Source organism: Loxodonta africana, chromosome 4, assembly GCF_030014295.1.
Source record: "Loxodonta africana isolate mLoxAfr1 chromosome 4, mLoxAfr1.hap2, whole genome shotgun sequence".
Classification (NCBI taxonomy): domain Eukaryota; kingdom Metazoa; phylum Chordata; class Mammalia; order Proboscidea; family Elephantidae; genus Loxodonta; species Loxodonta africana.
In genome coordinates, this window is record NC_087345.1 from 151,089,784 (window position 1) to 151,112,621 (window position 22,838).

Sequence of the window (22,838 nt, forward strand, 5' to 3'; positions counted from 1 at the left end):
TGGAGCAGTTCCACTCAGCACTCACAAGTTCACCATGAGTCGGAATCCATTTGACAGCCACTAACAACAAGTTTGGTAGTTTGGTCATTAGGAGTATGATACCACCCATATCGATTTCTGTTTCAACTTTCTCACCTTCCAGAATGCTTGCTATCATGCAGTAATGCCTCAAAAGTAATTCAGAGTCCAAACAAGGAACTTTCTTATTAGTCCTGTCAAGTCTGAATTTTCATCTTACTCTTCAACTCTTCTTCTAGACAACCAATAATGACTCGTTTAGCCCAGGGTTGCCCTAAGCCAAGTAGCTTACCAGTGTCCTTATGAATTGGAAGTGGTGTGGCAAAAGAAGTGATAAAATGTTTATGGGATAGAAGATACTATGCCTGTTACACATTGTCGAGTAGTGAGATCAGAACACCTCAGAGCCCTTTAACACCATTTTCTAGCACACAACAGCCTTCTCCTAGCCTATCACCACTCCCCTGCCCCCCCTCAAAAAAAAAATCTTTTAGGGAATAAATTAAAATGAGAGGTGTGGTTATTGTGGAATAATTAGACCCCATGGGAGAAGAGACACTCTGTATTTTGTTAATGCCCTAGGGTTGTGATTAGCTAATAATGATAGTGCCTGTGTCATTGCTTAATTATTCTACCTCCTCACAATCTTCCCAGCGCAGTGGGAATGCAGCATCTGAGCTCATTTAAGGCAAAACAGCAACCGCAGGCCCCAGTGTCCTGTGTATGTTTGGTCGATGCAGGCAATTTTCTTGGTGTTTACAATTATTTTATTTTCTAAACCACAAAGTCACTATGCTTTCACCATCTAATTGTTCTGTGGGAAGTGTTTAGTGCACTGAAGGCAGATTCTTGCTGTCTTCTGATGTTGTTTTGTTGTAGCTCTTGCTGTCTGGGAAGAGCATGTATGTGCATGTGGCGGGGGAAGATGATACGAGAAAATTAATGCATTTGGTTCCTAGAAAGCAAAGTCGTTTGTGAGATAGACTTACCCTAGATGTGACTTGCAGATACGTTGATAAAAGACAAGGGGAAAAGGGACAACATTTATGTAGAAAGACTCTTTTAGATGGAGAAATGGTAAATGTGAGAGATCAAAAAGCTGCTGTCTGGGTCATTTAGTGCTGCTGTAACACAAATACCACAAGTGGTGGATGGATTCAACCAACAGGAGTTTATTCTCTCATAGTCTGGTAGGCTAGAAGTCCAAATTCAGGGCATCAGCTACAGGGGAAGGCTTTTTCTCTCTCGTGGCTCTGGAGGAAGGTCATTAATCTTCCGCTGGTCAAGGAGCTTCTCAACACAGGGACTCCAGGTCCAAGGGACATGCTGTGCTCCCGGTGCTTCTTTCTTGGTGCTGTGAGGTCCCCAACTCTCTGCTCACTTCTCTTTCCTTTTCTCTCTTGTAAGATAAAAGGCGATGCAAGCCACACCCCAGGGAAACTCCCTTTATGTTGGATCAGGGATGCAACCTGAGTAAGGGTGTTACATCCTACCTTAATCATAACTCAATCTTGCCTCATTAACCACAGGCAGAGATTAGGGATTACGACCCATAAGAAAATTACATCATTCACAAGATGGAGAACAACCACACAATATTGGGAATCACAGCCTAGCCAAATTGATACAAATATTATTGGGGGGACACAGTTCAATCCCTGACAGCCCCCAATGGCCATTTTTCTACTTTTCTTGATGGATTTGGAGTTTGTAGAAGGACCGGGGATAGCCAAGTTCCCTAACATTCAGCAGTCAGCCACACCCCAAGTTGGGAATCTTGTTTGTCATCCCCTCCTACAAAACTTAAGAAAGGAAACCCAGCATTTAGTTTGTGTGTCCCTGATTCCAGTCAGAGTGAAAGGAAAAGTGAGCTTTTCAGGGATGGTCTCTGAACCTGGCCCTACCCAGGTTCCTACCTTTATAGAGGAAAGGCCTGTCAGCAGGAGTGGCAGCTTGGGAAGCTGAGAGTGAGCATCTGGTCACTCCCTGCCTAAGAGTTATGCCAGAGGAGTGAAGAGTATCTCTGGCTCTGACCCAGTGTCATCAGGGCAGCAGCAGCCCTCATCAGTTGTTTTCTTAAAAATATTCACACTCTTTCTTTGGCCTATAAGAAGGAACAGTTTGATGAGAGTCTTTCACTTCACCACCAGCTCTGTTGGTATCGTTAGGAGCCCTCTGGTGAGGCTACAGCATAAGGTGAAATTGGATGGCCTTTGTCCAGCTCATTAAGGTCTACAGATTGGTCTTGTCTTAAGAGAAACTAGATATGGGGGCCAGATTACCTGCCTCAGCCTTCAGTAGAATTTTCATTTGTTCTTTCACTCAGCAGATAGTTATGTGGTACCTACTATGTATCAGCCACTATAGTAGGTTCTAGAAATAAGACAGGCCAAATATCTGCTCTTTAATAAGCTTATCTTCCAGTGGAATTTTTCATATGAAAGAACAGAACGATATCTTATTACTCTTACTTTTTTTTTTTTTAACTCCTGGTTTTCCTGCCTCCAGCAACTGTGCCTTTTCCTACCACAAACCAAACCCTGCTTCTCGATATAACCTTTCACCTTCTCATACCTCAGACTAAAATTTACTGCCAGCCTTGATGGAATTTGATAGAACCCTGAGACCAGTGGTTCTTAAGCTTTAGTGTATGTAGGAAGTACTGGGAGGGCTTATTAAAATCAGATTCTTGGGTCCCGCAGCCAGAGATTCCAATTCAACAGGTCTGAGGTAAGTCCCAGGTAATTCTGATGCAGAAGGTCCTAGACTATAACTTTGAAAGAGGGGCCTTTCTGCGTTAAATGTGCACCTGGTTACAAGGCCCCTGGAGAGTAAGGTGGTACCTGTTTGCAGCAGACACAACAGTTCTGACTAACAGCCACCAGAGCATCTCAGCAGGCCCTCAGCCATGCATCAGAGGGAATTTATACCACAAAATTCTGACTGTTCTCTTGGTGGTCATTTTCTCTGTGATTTTTTTTCAGTCATTTAGGATTTGAGTTGGGCTTGCTCAGTGTGGCAGCCGCTTTATGGGTTCCAGGAAGAAGAGAAGGTAGAAGCTTATTTATTATATCTTGAGCTTGATCAAACTTCTGTTTATGTACATCCCATTGTTCCACAGTCTCTAAGTGGACCTGAGGTTTTCACGTTCTTAAATTGTGCCATGGGCAGTGAAGTATTGGATCCTTCACCAAGGATCTTCTGAAACAATTAGAGTTCTGCCTTCTTGGACCCCCATATTCCTTGCCAGGAGGTGCGGCTAGCATGTATTGGACACTAGTAGAAACAATAAGACCTTTACAAGGAGTTGGTTTATTGGACCTCTGAGGCCATCAAGCCTAGCCTCAGGGTCTGCAGAAACTCCATGAGAGATAACCATCCCGTGGCCTCTGCTTTCGTGTTCCCACAAACATGGAGCAGCATGGCTCTGAGGCAGCTCAACTTCCTTTAGAAGATTTCTAATTCTCTTATAGATTTCCTTCTTAGTGAACTAAAATCTGCCTCCTTAGGGTTTTCCCTCACTGATCCCAACTCTGACCTCTTGGGTATCTTTCTAAGGTCAAGACCTAAGACGTTCTCCCCTTCATTGTCTTCTCTCTAGGCTAAATTTTACCTTTTTCTCAATTGTTTCTCTCTCACTCGACTTGCAGGTCTGGTCACCCTCTTCTGGACCCTAAGAACTATACCTGCAGACTGTGTTTGCTGATGGCCAGATTAATGATTCTAACTCATAGCGACCCTATAGGACAGAGTAAAACGGCCTTATAGAGTTTCCGAGGAGCGGCTGGTGGATTCAAACTGCTGACTTCTTGGTTAGCAGCTGAACTCTTAACTACTGTGCCACTAGGGCTCCAGACTGCAAAATTAGTCACCATCCAGGCAGTTGCCTCTTTTCACTGGACGTGTCTGGGAAGGAGGGGGAGGAATATTGGATTTTCAGTGTAATGTCAAGTGTTGTAAAATAATGTAATTCATTTGGAGAACAGAATAACTAGATTCTTATTCTTCAGATAAGGATGCAGCAAATGCTTATCAATCAACTACTATTCTATCAGACATCTTTGCCACCTCATTTGATTCTCATGTCAATTCCCAGAGGTAGACCTCACTATTCCCATTTTATAGACAAGTACTACAGCTGCATAGTTCGTGGGGGTCTTACAAACTTAGAAGGGACAGAACCAGAAAGTTGAAAGTGAATCTGAGTAACTGTAAGTTCAGTGCTTCTGTAAGTGAATCTCTACAGTAGCCATGTTAGCAAACACAAGACAAAAAACAGGCGTTTGAGTTCAGTATCGGCATAATGTTAACTCCTCTGGAATCAGACAGCTGGATTTAAATGCTGGTTCTGCTGGGTGACCATCCACAAGACACTAAGCTTCATAGGATAATTATAAATGATTAAATGTGCTAATACCTGTAAAGTGCTAAGAACAGTGCCTGGCACATGGTAAGCACTCAGTAAATGCTATCATCGTTATGAGCTTTCTTCCTGGTAAAGCTAGATTTGGCTGAACTGGAGAATGTGTTAGTTTTCTATTACTGCTAGGAAGATAACCACAAACTGAGTGCCTTAAAACAACACAAATTTATCATCTTGTAGTTCTGTAGATTGTAAGTCCAACACAGACTTCAGTGGGCTAATATCAAGGTGTCAGGAGGGTATATTCCTTTCTGGAGGCTCCAGGGGAGACTCCATTTGCTTGCCTTTTCCAGCTTCTAGAGGCCTCCTGCATTGCTTGGCTCATGGCTCCCTTCTTCCATCTTCAGTTGCAGCAGTATCAGGTCAGCTCCTCCTCACACTGCCGTCTCTCTGGTTCTCTCTCTTCTGCCTACCTCTTACATTTAGAAGGACCCTTATGATTACCTGGGGCACACCCGGATATTCCAGTGTAATTTCCTTTTCTCAAGGTCAGCTGATTAGCAACCTTAATTCCATCTTTAAACTTGAATTCCTCTTTGCCATGTAGCCTAACATATTCATAAAACCAAAAAAAAAAAAAAACACACACACACACACACAAAACCGTTGCCATTGAGTCAATTCCGACTCACAGCAATTCTGTAGGACAGAGTAGAACTGCCCCACAGCATTTCCAAGGAGTGGCTGGTAGATTCAGATTGCCAATCTTTTGGTTAGCAGCTGAGCTCTTAATCGCTGTGCCACCAGGGCTCCAGTAATTAAGACGCAGACATCTTTGCGGGGGAAGGGGGCATTATTCTGTCTATCACACAGGAAAAAAAACCACCAGTTGCTATTGAGTCACTTCCAACTCATGGCAACCCCTTGTGTTTCAGAATAGAACTGCGCTCCATAGGGTTTTCAGTGGTTGTGATCTTTTGGAAGTAGATTGCCAGGCCTTTCTTCCGAAGTGCCTCTGGATGGATTCAAACCACCAACCTTTTGGTTAGGAACCAAGCACTTATACTACACAGAAGATATGATTAATTCTTACCTTTCTTTTCAAGCACAGCCCTTGGGGCCCAAATAAACCTCATTTACCTACTCAGTCATGGAGCAGTTAGAATAGAAAGAGAACAGAAACCGGGAAGGCCTTAATTAAGCACCCATTCGTGTCTTATGTTTCAGTTCGGTAGCCCCTCCCATTGGTGTATGTGGCCCAATGGGTGTCAGGTCCTTCCCAGTTTCACCAGTCAGATTAGCCACCCTTCCTTCCATAGGGAAAATCAAAGCTGGTGCATGTGTGCACAGGTTATTCATATAGCAGAGAGAAGACCCTTCCCGGGAAGTAGAAGAGTGATCATTTTTCCTCTGTGGAAAGCTGAGAAAAGGAGAATAAGGCTTTATTTCTGGCACAAATAAGCTTAAGAAGAAAACCAATGAAACAAACAAAATTTTTTTCATTTAGGTAAATTGAAGTTTCCTTGTTATTTGGGTTAGTTTAAGAAAGATTTCCAGATAGCCCTTCTCCCACACTGTTATATTTCTAGATGGCAAAAGCTGTTTGCCCTCCTTACCGGGGATCTGCCCACACAGCTAGAGTGCTGGTTCTAGCCCTTGTACCACCACTTCCTCCCTGGGCAGGTCCATTGAGGGTTCTGAACATCTGCTTCTTCATCTTTAAAATGTAGAAAAGGCTCCTTATCTAATTCACATGGAGGCTGAGAGGATTCAGTGTGAAGTGAAAGAATATGTGTGAAAGTCTTATTATTTGTTGTTGGTGATGGAGTTTGGGGAGGAGAGACAAGTACTCCAGCTGGTTGGAGACTCCGGCTCATAGCTCTGTTTGAGAGATTGGACAGCAGTTATGCCAAGTAATCTGCTAGTATTATTTTCTTTCCTTAGACCCTACTATAGCAAGGAGGAGCCCCAGTGGTGCAATGGTTAAGCACTCGGCTGCTGACCAGCAGCTCCACGGGAGAAAAAGACTTAGCAATCTGCTTCTGTAAAGATTAAAAAAAGACAAAACTCATTGCTGTCGAGTTGATTCAGACTCATAGCAACCCTATAGGACAGAGTAGAACTGCTTCATAGGGTTTCCAAGGAGCATCTGGTAGATTTGAACTGCCAACCTTTTGGTTAGCAGCCATGCTGGTAACCACTGCACCACTAGGGCTTCTCCATAAAGATTATAGCCTAGAAACCCTATGGGGCAGTTCTACTTGGTCCTATAGGGTCGCTGTGAGTCGGAATCGACTCAATGGCACACAACAACAAAGTATACCAAAAGACCCAATGGCCTAAACACTGAGTCTGTGGCCTACCGACCTGGTCTAAGAAACCCTTCTTAATGCGTTGTTCATCCAAGACATACCCACAACTCTGAGAAGAAAAGACCCATCCTGTGCCCAAGATTGGGATTGGTGTTTCGGGATTACTCAGTTTGGAGTCATTCCAGCAACAAACTAACCTGGTCAAATGAACAGAAAAATTCAGTGACTGAGTCAGAGTCCACAGGTCCTCACCGCCAGTTTCCCCTTAACCCCTACCCTGTCTACGAGACCCTCCCTCTGCCCACACACACGCATTTTTCATAAAAGGGCACAGAGCTGTGTTTCCCGTATGAGCTAATAAAGAGCATGGCTTTTGTCAACTGCGTGACTTTTTATAAACCAGGCAGTCAAAAGATCTGTGGGCCAGCTGATTGTTTTTAACGAGTGGTAGAAAAGGCATAAAAGGTGACATACGACAAGTTATCTCTGCCAGTATCTGAGCAAGTTGAGGCAGGCTTTGCCCCCCCACCCCCCACCATTCCTCTTGGAATTTTGTACAAACACTCGTTTGGATGAAACAGCTTTCCACGAAAAGAAGTGCCGTGGGCGGTTATGATGCAACATTTATATACCACCCTTCTCCTGAAATATTCCTTTAGCACGTTGTAAACAGTTTAAGTAAAGAAGTGAAAGGTACAGTTCTCGGTGGAAACTGAAGGGAATTTTAGTTGGGCGGAATGCAGTTACTCAAGGCAGGATCTTGCCAGTCTGCCAACACAGAAATAGAAAAGTATATGTGTTGGTGACGTTTAATATGTCACTGTCTGTTGTGTCTGGGGCCTCTTTCTTTATTGTACATCTGTTGAACATTTAGTTTTGAAGTACTTGATTGAAATTGGCTGTGTGACAAATTTGAGTTTTTCTTTTGCTTTAGATTGAGAGATTATTTGTTATAATTCAAAGGTTCTCAAAGGCAGCTAAATATGCATGGAATAGCTTTTCCGACTGAGACTTAAATTGGGGTGAATTTTCAAAGTATCCTTCAAAGATATGGAGCGTATAGAGTCGTCTCACTTTAAAGTAAGCTATTTAGTTCATGTTCTTATTCTTAGTCTCATACTAGATTCTTCTCCCTCCTTTTCTTCTTCACCCTCTCCCCACCCTTCTACTAGGCCTACCTAAGAACAGCATAATGAGAGGTCGGAAAAACATGTTCAGTCCTGTTTACTCTAGCAAGTCTCCTTGGCTTTTTAAATTAAATAGAAAACCAGGAAGTAAAGGGACCCATTATTTGCATATTGTTTCTTTATTATCAGTAACACAGTGGGTCACTGAGTTTCTAAACCTCCCCCACATCTCCCATGGTCCCTTTATCCCAGGCTTCTTCTGGGCTCTTGTGTTATATATACATGTGTCTGTCTACAACAAGTGGTCTTTCCAACTCACAGTTCACCATTACAACTGACTTGTCCACACAAGAGCAGAGTATGGCTTTGATCCACCTCTTCCCACAGATCCATCTTAGAGACTTAAAGGATTTCAAAAATCATTCTGAGTCATGAGATCAGCACCTTTCCCTCTTCGCACTGAAGGACACTGTAGCTAAAAGTAGGGAACTGATGGCTGTACTTCCTGCTGTGGACTTCTCTTGATGAGAGCACAAGGAAGGCAGGACCTGCAGGCCAGTAGTTCCCAGTGCAGATGTTGTAGAAAGGAAAAGGCTTATGGTCTGGCAAATAGAATCCTATCTGTATTTTCCTGTGAGATGGAAGAGGGTCATCCAGCAGAAAAAAGACCAATGGTTATGTAGTCATCAGTAATTGAAGAAGTATAGACTGAAAGAAGAGAAAAATTTACCTCCTTTTATTGGTTTATCCTATGTGGGTTTGTCTCCTCAGTTCCTCCCCTACCCAGGAATTGATGATGGTCTAAAAATCACCAAAGGAGTGCTAGATACTATGCCAAGTATATTACTTAGATTATATTATTTAATTATCACAACAACTCCTTCAGTTAGTTAAAATGCTTTTCTTCATCTCAAAAATGATTAAACAGAAGCTTGGGGAGATTAGGGAATAGTTTGAGTCCAAAGCCCTCAGTGTTAACTACAATCCCAGTTTCTCTTTTTCAGGTTCCACTAAAGGGGGAAATGAAATTGTAGTGTTTTGTTACTTGTTTAGAGCTAAGCTTCATTTTTTACTAGCTGTAGGGCCAACCTAGGACACTTTTTCCCACCCTTCTCAGTGATTCTCATGCTAACCAACCTCCATCATCCTTTTCCTCCTCTGATATGGCACTATAATAATAAAAACCAAAAAAAAAAAAAAACCATCAATTATATGATCTATTTGAGATGATCTATCTAAGGTATATTACATAAAGGATTAGAGACAAATGCCATCTATACTGTGAAAGTAGGTTCTGCAAGATTTAAGCTCCAAAGACTAAGGTAATAAGGCTCTGTCATATGTTTTGTGTCTCCAACAATTACAATGAATATGACACAACATCAGCATGATGAGAAGTCCATCATAAGGTTTTCTAGAAAGGAAGTGGTGTTGCTTGTTGATAAATGCACCTTTCTCCAGGTTATTGATCTGAGTGCTTAGACACCCATATTAAAAAAAAAAAAAAAATCCATATACTTCTCCTTTATTGGTGTGAATGGCAACCGAGTCTTGAGGCCTTTCTGATAATAATAATAGCTTACACATTTTTTGCAGATGAGTGCCAGAATATCCTGATCCCAGTACTCAATTTTGTCTCCTCAGCACCTCCTCCCTAATTTACTTCATATTGATTTTCTTTGCTGTTTGAGGAATATATGGTCTTCTTATCCTGTTCTTTCCATTGTCTTCCCTCAGTTCTGAATTAAGAGCTAGAGGGAAGTAAAGAAAAACAGAGCCTTTAATAAAATAAGAGTTTTATGACAGCCACTGCACATTGGCACTGGGTTTGTTTCTTAGCTACATTTCATTGGGACAAAGATGTAGATTTTCATGAAAGTCTATTAAGGTCCTTTACAGTGCAAGCAGTTTACCCAATTTTCTTTCTTGGTATCACCTAAAATTTTTGTAAAGTTCGTATTATCTGATAACAGTATAGCCACTCCAGCTGTCGTTATGGTTGTTGTTTTCATAGTGTATATTTTCCATCCTTTTACTTTCAGCTCTTTATACCTTTCAGTCTAGAGCATGTCTACTGTAGACAGCATATGGTTAGATTTTCTTTTTTTTTTAATCTAATGTGACAATCAGTGACTTTTGATTGGATTGTGTAATCCATTCATATTTAATGTTTTATTGATATAGTTGAATTTCCATCTGCCATTTTACTTTTTTTCTTTCATGTCTTTTTTTTCCTCTGTTCCTCCTTTACTGCTTTATTTTACATTAATGAATATTTTTTTCCAGTGTCACATTTTAATTTCTTTAATAATTTTTGTCACTTTTTTTAAAGTTATTTTCTTAGTGGTTGCTTTAGGGCTTCCAATATACATCTTATCAGATGTATTTATACTAACTTAATTCCAGCGAGATACAGAAATGTTCCTCCTATGTAGCCCTATTCCTTTCTCCCTTTTATTGTGCTGTCTTATATATATATGATATCTATGGACCTCTTCATGTTTATCCTACTTAGAGTTTGTTGATTTTTCTTGAATATGTACATTGTTTTTATCAAATTTAGGACGTTTTAAGCCATTACATCTGAATATATTTTCTGCTCCTCTCTCTTTCCTTCTGGTACTCGCATTGCATGTATGTTACTGCACTTAATGGTATACCCCCATTTCTCTGAAGCTCTATTCACTTTTCTTCATTCTTTTTTCTGTTCTTTAGATTGAACAATCTGTCATAAAGTGTACTAATTATTTCTGCCCTTCAAATTGCATAATATCTATTAAATCTAACCTTGAATTCACTGCATCGTTCTTCTGCCAGCTCAGCTCTACTGTTGAGCCGGTATAGTGAATTTTTCATCCCGGTTTTTTACTTTTCAGCTGCAGAATTTCCAATTGGATCTTTTTTTATAATTTTAATCTCCTTATTGATATTCTTCATTTGATTAAACATTGTCATCCTCCCTTTCTTTAATTCTTAAACGTGGTTTTCTTGAGTTCTTTGAAAATATTTATAATAGCTGCTTTGAAGTCTTGGAAACCCTGGTGGCATTGTGGTTAGGTGCTGTGGCTGCTAACCAAGAGGTCGGCAGTTGGAGTCCACCAGGCGCCCCTTGGAAACTCTGTGGGTCGGGTCTACTCTGTGCTATAGGGTCTCTGTGAGTTGGAATCGACTCGACGGCAGTGGGTCTTGTAATTTTGAAGTCTTTGTTCCAAGTCAATATCTGGGCCCTCTCAAAGACAGTTTCTGTTGCCTGCATTTCTCTCGTGTATCAAGCATACATTCCTGTTTCTTTGCGTGTCTCATAATATTTTGTTGAAAACTTGACATTTTAGATGACATATTGTAGCCATCCTGGATATTGACTCCCTTCCCTCTGGGCCCTGGCTTCTTGTTGTTTGCTTATTTGCTTATTTATTTGTTTACTGAGTTAGGTAGGCTAGTTTAGTTAAGTCTGTTCCCCTGCAGTATGCCTCTGATTTCGCTTCTCAGAGGGCACAGCCTTGGGCTGTGGGTGAAATTCTTATTTTTCCTTTTTTTAAACAGCGTAATTCTTCCAAATGGCTCTTCGACTATCTCTTTCCCTGGTCTCCCTGTTAAGCTTCTGGCTGGTCTGTCTGTATTGTTATCACATCCACTTATTAGCCTCCATTAATCCCTGTTTGTTCTATTGTTTACAGCTCTAGGCCGTAAAATGCCCTACAGTCTGATCCAATTAAAGTTGGGCCTCTTCATAGGGGTAGTCTTTAAGGATTGCTCTGATCCCAAGAGGACTCTTTTTTTTTTTCCCCCCCAAACTGTGCCCCATCTCTGGTTCTCTCTCTCTTAAACTTCTAGCTGGTCTGCCATTTTGCTATCATAGAGCTGCCAGCATTCTCTTAATTGCTGATTACTAAATTTTCATTGTTTTCAACAATACCCTTAGGCATGAACTTCCTCACACTCTGTTCCAAACAAAGTAATTTCTTTCACAGAGAGTAGCAGAGCTCTCTGTTCTTATGAGCTAACTCTCACTGTGGGAAGAACCTCTGCATCTCTGCTCTGCAGCAGAGGGCAGGGATAATGGGTTGCTTCTCTTGGAGTGACAGCCCTGGTCTATGAAAGGGGCACTGGATGTGGTTGGTAGCCGCTGGTCTTGCCTTGCCTCTCCTGGCATAAGAGCCTCCATGCTACAAAGGAGCTGGGGTGATGGCAACTGGGGCCTAGTATTTTCAGCGTGCTGTGCCTTCTGCCTTACCCACAGAGGCTAGGTTGAAGAAGGGACCCCCCACATACACACCTTTTGCTTGAAATAGAGCTTCTGCAACATGGAACTGGGGGGTAGATAGATGAGAAATGCTGGTGGTCTTTCCTTCCGTGGGAGAAACCATTGTCCTAGACGTGGAACTGCAAGGAATGGGAGCCTCTATTTTCTTGGCCACACCCACCTGCAATAGAGGGGTGAGGTGGGAGGGTGGCAGGAAAAGGGAAGAAGTTGTGGCTCAGTGTCACAGACTCTTGCTGTTCTTACAGGATCCGATAAATTTTCTTGGAAAAAATGTTTCTCCTTTTGCTGATGTTCCTAGGAAAATTTTCAGAGACTTTAAGTGGTTGAGTTTTTATAATTTTCACCAGTTATGGGGGTTTTTCTGAGAGTCCACAAATATTTCCATGCTGCCATTTCAGAGATGTTTCTCCTTTTCCATATAAAATTGTGTGAAAATTTTCAGGACTTTATTGCTAGCTTAGATTCAGAACATGCATTACGGATAGTTTTTACCCCTTCTTCACTGGGACAGCAATCATATAGGAACCATTACGTGTAGCTTAACATCAGATATAATCCATGGAAAAGAGCCCAGGTGATGGTCTTCTGTTTCTGACAGTCAGGTAGGTTAAATTACCCGGAGAGATGCTCACACTGGGGAAAAAAAAAATGCTTACTTTTTTTTTTTTTTAATACTTTTAACCACATTAATAATTGGGAAATTAGTAAGAAATATCAGAGGTAAATGACTAAGTAAAAGGGGGAGCCTGAGAAGTAAGTAGCTCACTGAAGGTGACTTGCACTGTAAGGGTGCTTGGTGTACCAGATAAATTAGAGTTTCTGTTTCCAAAGCCTCCCAGTGCATAAGGAATACAAGACAAAGTGCAGGGCCCACTCAAGGTATAGCATCTGATAGAAGACCCCACATAATTGTACAAACAAAAAAAAACTAAACCCTCAGTACAAGAATAAAGTAGAAATACTCTCCTTTAGGGAACTATAAGGAAAAATGCCTGTTTCAAACCTTGGTGCTCAGTAGGACTAGAAGAATCTCCCCCTGAAGATTTATAACAATAAACCAGCCATCCCATGAGTTTGTAACTTAATTTTATTCTGACTGCGTGAACAGAAACCCCCAATACGTGAACTTAAAGTGTTCCCCAGCTGGTACTTTGTTCTAGCTCCTGGAGGAGTCAAATATAAATCATCCTTGAAAGGACCCATCTTCAACCCAGGACTCAAAGAATGCTCAGAAATAAAGTTTAAAGATATTTGAGCTCACAATCAAAAATTACAAAACACAGAAACCAAGCACTAGGAGTATGAAGCAGCAGAAACAGATTTAGACAGACTGCATATCTAGACCGACCATGACTTCAGATATTGGAATTATTAGCACACAACAAAAAGAAAATACATTTAATATGTTTATATAAATAAAAAGTATTTTAAAATGAGTAAAAAGCAAGTGATTATAAAAAAGTGACTAAGTATGTTGATTAAATAAACTAGAAATGAAAAATATGATAATAAAAATGTAAAAGTTAATGGATACATAGGTTTAACAGTGGTTAGATATAATTGAAGAGAGAATTTGGTGAGTTGAGAAACTGAAATAGAAAATATGAGGTTAAGTAGCATGGAATAGACCTAGTATATATCTAATTGAAGCTCAGAAGGAAAGGAGAAAGAGAAATGGGGAAAAGAAATATAGAAAGATTTAATGATGGAGAATTTTTCAGAACTAATAAAAGACAAAAATCAAAAATATATATATATTTCACAGATTAGTACAAAAAGATAAGTTAATTCTCACAAACTAAAGCTAAGAGACTTTTTCACCAATAGATCTTCACTAATGGAAGTTTTATTGGGTATACTTCAAACTAAAAGAGAAATGACCCAAGATGAAAGAAGAGGGAATAATATGCAAAGAAAGTGGTAAACGTGGGCAAATCTAAATAAATGCTATATAAAGTAATAATAATAATCATTTGATTTGAACATAAAAATCAAGGTAGACCTAAACTGTGTAGCAACACTAGTACATGGGTTAGGAGAGGACTCATCAGAGTTAAAGTATTCCAGTCCTTGTTCTGACAAAGAATAAAGATAAAAATTAACTTTGAGTTTCATGAGGTAAACATGAATGTTAAAAACTTTTATAGTAATACATAAAAAAAAATAAATAAATAAAAGAGTAGAAATATCATTACTTCCAAAGTAGTATAGGGGAAAAATAGAATGGGGAGGGGGGACAAAGGAAGGCAAGAAATGAGAGAAAAAATGAATAAAGGCAGGAGGACAAATAGCACAAAATTTAAGTGCGTCTATAAAAAAAAAGGTCTTAGGCTGAATGTTTTTCAACCTGTCTATATATCAATTACAAGATATATAGCTAAAATATAAACAGACAAAAAAGTAGAAAGCTGGAAAAAGATACACCTTGCAAAATAACCAAAAACATTGGTACTGCTGTTTCGATATTGCATAAAACAGACTTCATAAGGAGGATCACCATAAAAGGTTTATTTCCCCAGAAGATATAGTAATTTCTACACTTGTTTACAAGTAATAACATACCTTCAAGATGTATTTCCAAAATTTGACGTATTTGCATGGAGAAATTGACGAAATGGCAGATTTTCAAAGGCTTTTCTCAGTAACTGACACATCAACCAGTAGAAAACAATGGGATTGAAATGTAAATGTTGCTGATTTTACAAATGTGTTAAGGGGATATCATAAAGATCTCTTTACCAATATAGGGTCGCTATGAGTTAAAATCGGCTCAACAGCAACAGGCAGGCACCAATAAATTTGTAAACAAGTGAAATACACACATTCCTTTTTTAGAATAGCTATAACTTAAAACTGATCCAAGAGGAAAAAGTAAACTTGAATAATCCTATAACAATCAGAAATACAGTCAGTATTTTTAAATCATCCCATAAAGAAGCACCAGGCCCAGACCATTTTTACTGACAAGTTTACCAAACATTTAAGTTACAAATAATCTCAGTCTTACCCTTGCTCAAAACCATTAACGAGGCTAGTGAACGCTTGGTAGCAAAACTAAGGATAATACAAGAAAGAAAACTAAAAACTAATCTCATTCATGTACATAGATATGAAAAAATCCATTATATTTTCAAGTAATCATCCCAAGGAATTATTGTTCATTTGGGATGTAATAATGGTTTTGTGGTTTTAAATGAAAATGTCTATAGTTTTTAGAGCTGCAAACTAAAGTGTGTAGAGGTGAGATTACATAAATCTGAAATTTGCTTTAAAATATATTAGGGAGGGAGGGTAGATTGGTTCTCAAATATTCTAGAGTCTGAATGAGAGTTTTTGGAAGTTACATGATATTGTCTCAGGTTTTGTGTATGTTTCAGTAGTTTCAAATATAAAAGGACTTGAAACATTGACTTGATTATATATGATTTTCTTTGAAAAAGAGAAAAAATACCTAAGTGACACATTAAGGTGTATCAGAAACTAATATCGTACATGAACAGAAATGAGACAAAGCGGGGAATACCCTTTCTGTGAATTTGGTCTCGCCTCTGTGGGCAGGGCTCCCAAGAAAGGTACACTGTAAGCGATACAGTGTGGTCTCTGAAGGCAGAGCAGGGATGAGCTCCAGGTGGACAGGAACATTCCAGGAGGATGGATGAATTTCCTGGCCATCCTGGATGGAGAGAAAGTTCACATACTCACAGTGACTTCACAGCTAGAAAAGAACCAAGTACTTCTTGTAAGCAATGGTCAAAATTCAGTTTGACTCGTGACTCCCTCCCAGGATCAAGTAAGATAATGTATGTGAAAAAGGTCAGTAAATTGTAATTTAATTGAAATACTATTTACAGAAGCAATTATAAATGCAAAAAGGATGGGGGTACAGCCACTTTGGAAAACAGTCTGAAAGTGCCTCAAAATGTTAAATATAGAATTAGCATATGACCCAGCAGTTTCACTCCTAGGTGTGTATAACCAAGAGAATTGAGAACATATGTCTACCCAAAAGTTTCTACACAAATGTTTACAGCATCATTATTCATAATAGCCAAAAATAGAAACAATCCAAATGGCCTGAAAATTGACAAATGGATAAACAAAATGTGGTATATCCATAAAATGAAATACTAGTCAGCGATAGAAATGAATGAAGTACTGATACATGCTACAACAAGGATGAAACTTAAAAACATTATGCTAAGTGAAAAACAACTATTGTATGGTCCCCGATACATGAAATATCTAGAATTGGCAAATGCATAGAGACAGAAAGTAGATGAGTGGTTGCCAGTCTGGGGGCAGGAGGTGGAGAACGGGGAGCAATTGCTAATGGGGGGTTTCTTTTTGGAGTGATAAAGATGTTCTAAAATTAGATAGTGACCATACTAATAGCCACTGAATTGTATACTTTAAAAGCGTGAATTTTATGGTATATGAATGATAGTTCAATAAAGCCGTTGTTTAAAAAATAAAGAGGGATAGAGGAGGGAGGAGAGGGTTTAACCAAAACAGTGTCATCTCATATCACTTGCCTGTCTATCACCACCACCAACCACCTCGGTCCTGAAGTCTCAGGTCCACCTTAGGAGGATACGTGATTTTTTTCAAAACTGAACTGAGTACATACAATGGTTCATGGTAACATCAGGCACTACTTAGCAATGTGCATCAAAACATTATTATTTATTACAGTATTATTATGTTAAAGATGTTTCAGTGTATCTAGAAATGTTTAATGTTTTTTATGCATAGAAAAGTACCCTATATACTAAGACAAACATTTGACTGACTGACGTTAGATACGAACCATACCTAATTGTTCTGACTTACGTACAAATTTGACTTAAAGACAGATTTAGGAATGGAACTCATTCGTAACCTGGGGATAGCCTGTACAGTAAATAAGCTAACAGAGAAGCTAAAATGAAATACTAAAAAGTACTCAGTCCAAACTTACAGAAAATCGAATAGGAGGGAAGACTTTCCAAATCGTTTTTTGAGATTAGCATTACTCTGATGCTAAAACCATATGAAGACATTAAAAGGAGTAAAAGCTGCAGCTCTCATGTATGCCTCGTGTAATTAGATGCAAAAATAATTCTAGCATATTGAATCCAGCAATACATTAAAAAGATAACGCATCATGACAAGTGGGGTCTATCCCAAGTAACAGCCCAGATGTTCTTCAACAGGTAAATGGTTAAACTCTGGTACATCCACACCATGGAATACTGCTTAGTAATAAAAAGTAACCAACTGCGGATACAAACTGTGGATTAATGAATCTCCAGTGAATTACGCTGAGTGAAAAAAGCCAATCCTATACTGCTTTTATGCTGTGTGATTCCATTTATGTAACATTCTTGAAATGACAAATTTAGTAGAAATGGAGAACATGTTAGTGGTTGCCAGTGCTTCAGGAAGAGTAGAGGTGGAGAGAAGTGGATGTGGCTATAAAAAGGAAACAAATGTGATGGGTCTTTATAATGTTGGAAATGTTCTTTATCTTGACTGTATCAGTGTCAATATCCTGATGGCCATATTGTACTATAGTTGTTGTACGAAGGTGGGTAAAAAATACATAGGATCTCTTTAAATTATTTCCTATAAGTGCATGTGAATCTACAATTATCTCAAAAGAAAAAAGTTAATTAACAAAAAGTAAAAAAAAAAAAAAATTTGAAAAAAATATAAACAATAAAAAATCAAGAATTGCCTTTCTATTTCCCCAGCCACCCCCTTGAGTTCCAGTCATTTGTTAACCTGGCTGATAAGCAGGCTTAGCTGACAGGTGCCCTGCTACAGTAGGGCTAATGAGAGATCAGCCTGCCCAGAAGGATTGGCCTCTCAGGCCTCCCTTTAGACTTGTATTTGCAAATTTTCCCTACTAACCAGCAATGAACTGCTGTACTGACAAAACAGAACTATGATGATTTTTTAAATCACCAAATCTAAATGTCAGAATTGCCACAAGTACAATCCCATATGTTGTCCACACCAAAAATGGAAGTGAGGCTCACAGACTTAGGAATTAAATGACTCCCCAGCTCCATGTGCTGTGATTACAACAGATTCCTTTGCAGTTCAATTGGCTTTCACTCATCTTGTGCTTTCTCTCCTCCTTTTCCTCTGTCTTCCTTTTGTTTTTTCAGTGGCTGCTTCAACCCCCAATTCCACTGCAGGTGCAGCCATGAATTCCTTGACCTCTCTTGGGACTCTGCAAGGATTGGCTGGAGCCACTGTTGGATTGAATAATATTAATGCACTAGCAGGTACCATCAACAGTGAGTATTTGTTGCTCTGGTGGACAGCCTTCCCCCAAATTCTCCACAGAAAATGGTCTGCCAGAAATGACCTAAAAAGAATACTCCACGGGGAGAACTAAAACTTGGGATGGAGGAGCACATGCTTTGAAATGCAAGAGCTGTCCAGGTTCGTTTTGTCTTAAAAACACCCTACCACTCACCACCCCCAGATTCTCTTCAAATATATAATGTATGTACTTATTCATAGATTCCTGAGATTGACACATATTTTCAGGGTTTGGTTTTGTTCTGGTCTTCTGTGAGGCAGTATGCTGTAATAGAAAAATTAACAAACTAGAAATCAGGAAGCCTGGGTCCGGGTTCCAGCTCTACTACCAATCAACTGTGGAATCTTAGGCAAATAACTGCCCCCGCTCTGGGCCTCAAAGCCTTTGTTAAAAAATTGAGAATGTTGGATCATGTGATCTCAAACATACCTTTTAGTTGTAAAATCCAGAGATTCGTGACAGTTATATAGGGGGAAAAAAAGACAAGGTCTTGGAGAAAAGGAAATGAAGCTGAGTGGAGAGGAGCCACTGTTGGAAGTCATCATCTGGAATCTCCATTAAGCACCCATAGACATGGATCACTCCGCCATAGTGAATCTCCAAAGGGGTATCATTTTACCAGGGCAGGTTGAAGTAGGTTTTCAGCCAGATAGCTTGCAAAAGTATACTTACCAAACCCATTGACGTTGAGTCAATTCTGACTTACAGTGACCCTACAGGACAGAGTAGAACTGCCCCATAAAGTTTCCAAGGAGCGCCTCGCAGATTCGAACTGCTGACCCTTTGGTTAGCAGCTGTAGCACTTAGCCACTACGCCACCAAGGTTTCCAAAGTATACTTAGTCCTGAAAAATTGGGACTCATTGAAGAACTCTAGGGTCCATCCTAGGAAGCCTGCCTATTTCTATCATTTTCAATCTATGTAGGGAAGTCATATTTTAGGCTTGTGCTTGGTATAAGCTCCTTCTTTAGGGAAAACTGATCCTCAGCCCACAAAGGAGGCACCATTGCCTTTCCCACAGTTGAGTTTCCTCTGGTTATCTGAGAGTAGCCAAGAGCAGGATCATGGCAGCCAACACAGCTTTTTTGAGATGTAGTTAATTACCTACCATACAGTCAGGCAGCCCACCACATGCCCATTTTAAGCATTAATAAAGGGATCCTTGGCAAGTTACCCTATTTCAAGCCATGATTCAATAAGTGAACTGTTTTTAAAGGATGATCCGGCAGTAAAAAAAAAAAAAAAAAAAATTAAGTAAAAAATCCCAGTAATTTTATAATTTACAACTCAAAAAAAAAAGCCTTTACAATTTATTTGATTAAAAAGAACCTAAAACTCATTCAAATGAAGACTGACTTTTATAATCTTGATAAGAAAGTATGTTTAGAAGTAGAAAATTTTCAGGTTTTATTAAATTCTTTTATTTAGATGCTCTGGGAAAAAAAACAAAAACTTGGACTGAGTTATATCTGAACATAGGCCAAAAAGAAAAAAAAGAAGAAGAAAAGAAACACAGCTTTCCTTCCAGATATGATGGCTCTTGATTGGCAAATAGTACATGAAGCCAGGATGCTTTATTCCAGTTTTCACCTATACCAGCAGCCAAGTAGGAGCCTTCATTGCTTTGACTTCTGTTTCTGGTACAGCTCCTCTTTCTGACCTTGTTCTACAGAAGCTCGAACCCAGTTGGCCTTCACCTAGGTTGTGGATGTGTGTGTCTGCACACATCTCTTCATGCTGCTTCTCTTGCCCCAGGACCTAGTTCCCCTAAAACAAGGACTTTGATTTGATCGCCCGCCTGTCCTTGGTCTGCAAAGTAACAGGCCAGTGGGAATGGTTGTCCTCCTCAGCACGTGCTCATGATTGCTCTGTGTATGTCCTCTTGTCCATGTTGTCCAGCTCCTCTCCATCCTATTATGTTGTACATTGCTGGGATTTTCCCATCATTATTGGAGAGACTTTATTAAATGGCAGAAAAACCATGAGTAGTTCTTGTGTGGGGTCTTGTGTTATGTAAATTTTGCTTCTGGCAAGGACAACAGGGTTAAATCGTCTTTGTTTTTTCTTTAATCTTTTGCCTTGGGCTTAGCTAGGCATTTATAGTTCTTGAGAAATTAGGAAAGAATACTTCAGGTTTCAAGTAACCCCTCCCAGACAGTATGAACCAGCAAAATGTTTAATTAAACTAAACTGTATTTTTTATATAAAATCATGCACAAAAGAAAATATAGTCCTTCTGATATTTGATAAGTGTTACTAGCATAGAGCCATTTTACTGTCTTAACATTGACTTCGAGCTAGCGTTTGCTACTTGACTCACATGAAATGCTAAGAAAACCTTCTAACACAGAGTGCCCTCTTCCAGACCATTTTTCCTCAAAGGAAATGATGGTAATTACCTGTCTTACTGGATGATTCTCAAAGAAGGTAGTCAACAAACAGTTACCTGGACAGAGTCAGTTCCTAAAGTTGTTGATCACAGCTTCCATATCATTGTTACATCCTACCCACTCTGTCCCAGGAACCATTACTTGCCACCATAGGAGAGTTTTCTGGATTTCTGAATAGAACCAGCTCTTTTCCGTGGACAGGAAGAAAAGGCAAATGGAATCCACAGTTAATTCCCAAACTCATCTTATCCTAAGTTTTACCTTCTTCTCTGCCATAGGTTTCCACCCACACACACACCTCTGAAAATGAAGTTTTTGGTTAGTAGACAAGTAGCAAAATTAAACTATTTGATCTTGATATCCTTTTTTATTCCCTTATATGTTTTTTAATGAAGGACTGAAAAATAGTACAACATTGTAAAGATAAAAGCAAAAATAAGAAATAGCAGAAGTAAGGAATGTGAGGGCCTTTCACTTCTGGATTATTTGAGGGCTCTTTAGGCATGTTTTATATTATATATTAATATTTGAATATCAATGTGTTAATAGATGAAAATACTTTTTACAGATATGTCCACCTAAGAGTCTATGTCTGACTTTGTGTATTTAAGTGTATGGCAACTGACATTCTTATTTTCCTTGTTTACACAGCATAATTCTACCAAATGGCTTACCATATAGTGCTTAAAATTACTATGGTTTGAGTACAACCAGCCACAAATGCCTCGTGCATAGTGTTTGTGGAAACATTTTATGTAGAGAAAAGAGGTTTGGGGCATATGATTGTGTGTTGTCACTCTTTGTTAATGATGTGAAATTACTATTTTAATCTATATTCTTGGAATATGTAAACATATGTGCACTGAGGTACATATGCCTGGGCACGAATCCCAATACACAGCCATACATGTAAACTCCACAGATTATGCATATTAGGGTTCACCTACCCTGGTTCTAGACATTTTATACTTAAATTCTCATTTATCGACTTGCAGCTTAGAAGGATATAGTCCATCCATACAAAGGAAAACTTATCCCAGTAAATAGATTACAAATCTATCAGAATATATTAACACATCCCTCACTTTTGCTTTTTTTTTTTTAATTTAGTAGAAAACTTAGCAGAGTGGCTTGCAAATAAATTTAGCCTGCTTAGGGCTGTGTCCCTGATGCTTCCTTTTTTGTGCCCTTCCATAGTGGCCACAAAGAAATGTTCACACTCATACATGTGGATAGGTCTTTCTATGTCATCTTAACAAAATTACCAGCAATCTCATAGCTCTTTGGGTCTCAGTCAGTTGAGGACCTTTGGAGAGCAGTTAAGTTTAAGCACTTAGTAATCAGTATATGCACTGTTTATAGGCCATTTACAAAGACCTGCTCTTGTTAAGGAAACCCTGGTGGCGTAGTGGTTAAGAGCTACGGCTGCTAACCAAAAGGTCAGGAGTTCAAATCCACCAAGCATTTCTTGGAAACCCTATGGGGCAGTTCTGCTCTGTCCTGTGGGGTCGCTTTGAGTTGGAACTGACTCGATGGCAATGGGTTTGGTTTTGTTTTTTGTTTTTTGTTTTTGCTCTTGTTAAGGTTTGACACACCGTTATTTTGTTCCAGCCTTCCTCATCTAAATAGCATGCATAGGAATCTAGATTAAATGAGAAGAAATGGTTGAGCCATTTGGCCTTTTCATAGAAAAACACTACTCTTTCAAGCAGAAGCGCTTTATTAACTTTAACGTTTCTCAAACCTCTCCTTCTATTGTCCAGAACTTTTAGAGGTTATCAGGCAGCAGTAGCTGAATTGACTAATGTTAACTTTGATATGATTATTTAATATAGAATAAAAAGATACAGCACCAAATAAGTCACAGGAATAACTCCTAAAAGTTGACATCTTCTTATGATGAGTCTTTAAATCCTCCATGTAATCAACTACCTAGGGAGCTGTGGTGGCGCAGTGGTTAAGTGCTTGGCTGCTTACCAAAAATCAGCGGGTCAAATCCACCAGCCCCTCCTCAGGAGGAAGACCTGGCCACCTGCTTCAGTGAAGGTTAT

At 39.4% G+C, this 22,838-nt stretch overlaps 1 protein-coding gene across 7 annotated transcripts in view; it reads left to right on the forward strand.

Annotated features, from left to right (window-relative positions):
* The window catches only part of CELF2 (CUGBP Elav-like family member 2), a 362,155-nt gene that overhangs the window by 318,753 nt on the left and 20,564 nt on the right, over positions 1 to 22,838 (forward strand). For 5 of the 7 annotated variants that reach the window (XM_064284844.1, XM_064284847.1, XM_023548924.2 and 2 more), the window contains exon 10: positions 18,237 to 18,368. In XM_064284844.1, the coding sequence (XP_064140914.1) occupies positions 18,237 to 18,368 (132 nt within the window). The remainder of the gene's footprint in view (positions 1 to 18,236; positions 18,369 to 22,838) is intronic. The other 2 variants (XM_064284846.1, XM_064284848.1) reach the window with 1 other exon arrangement.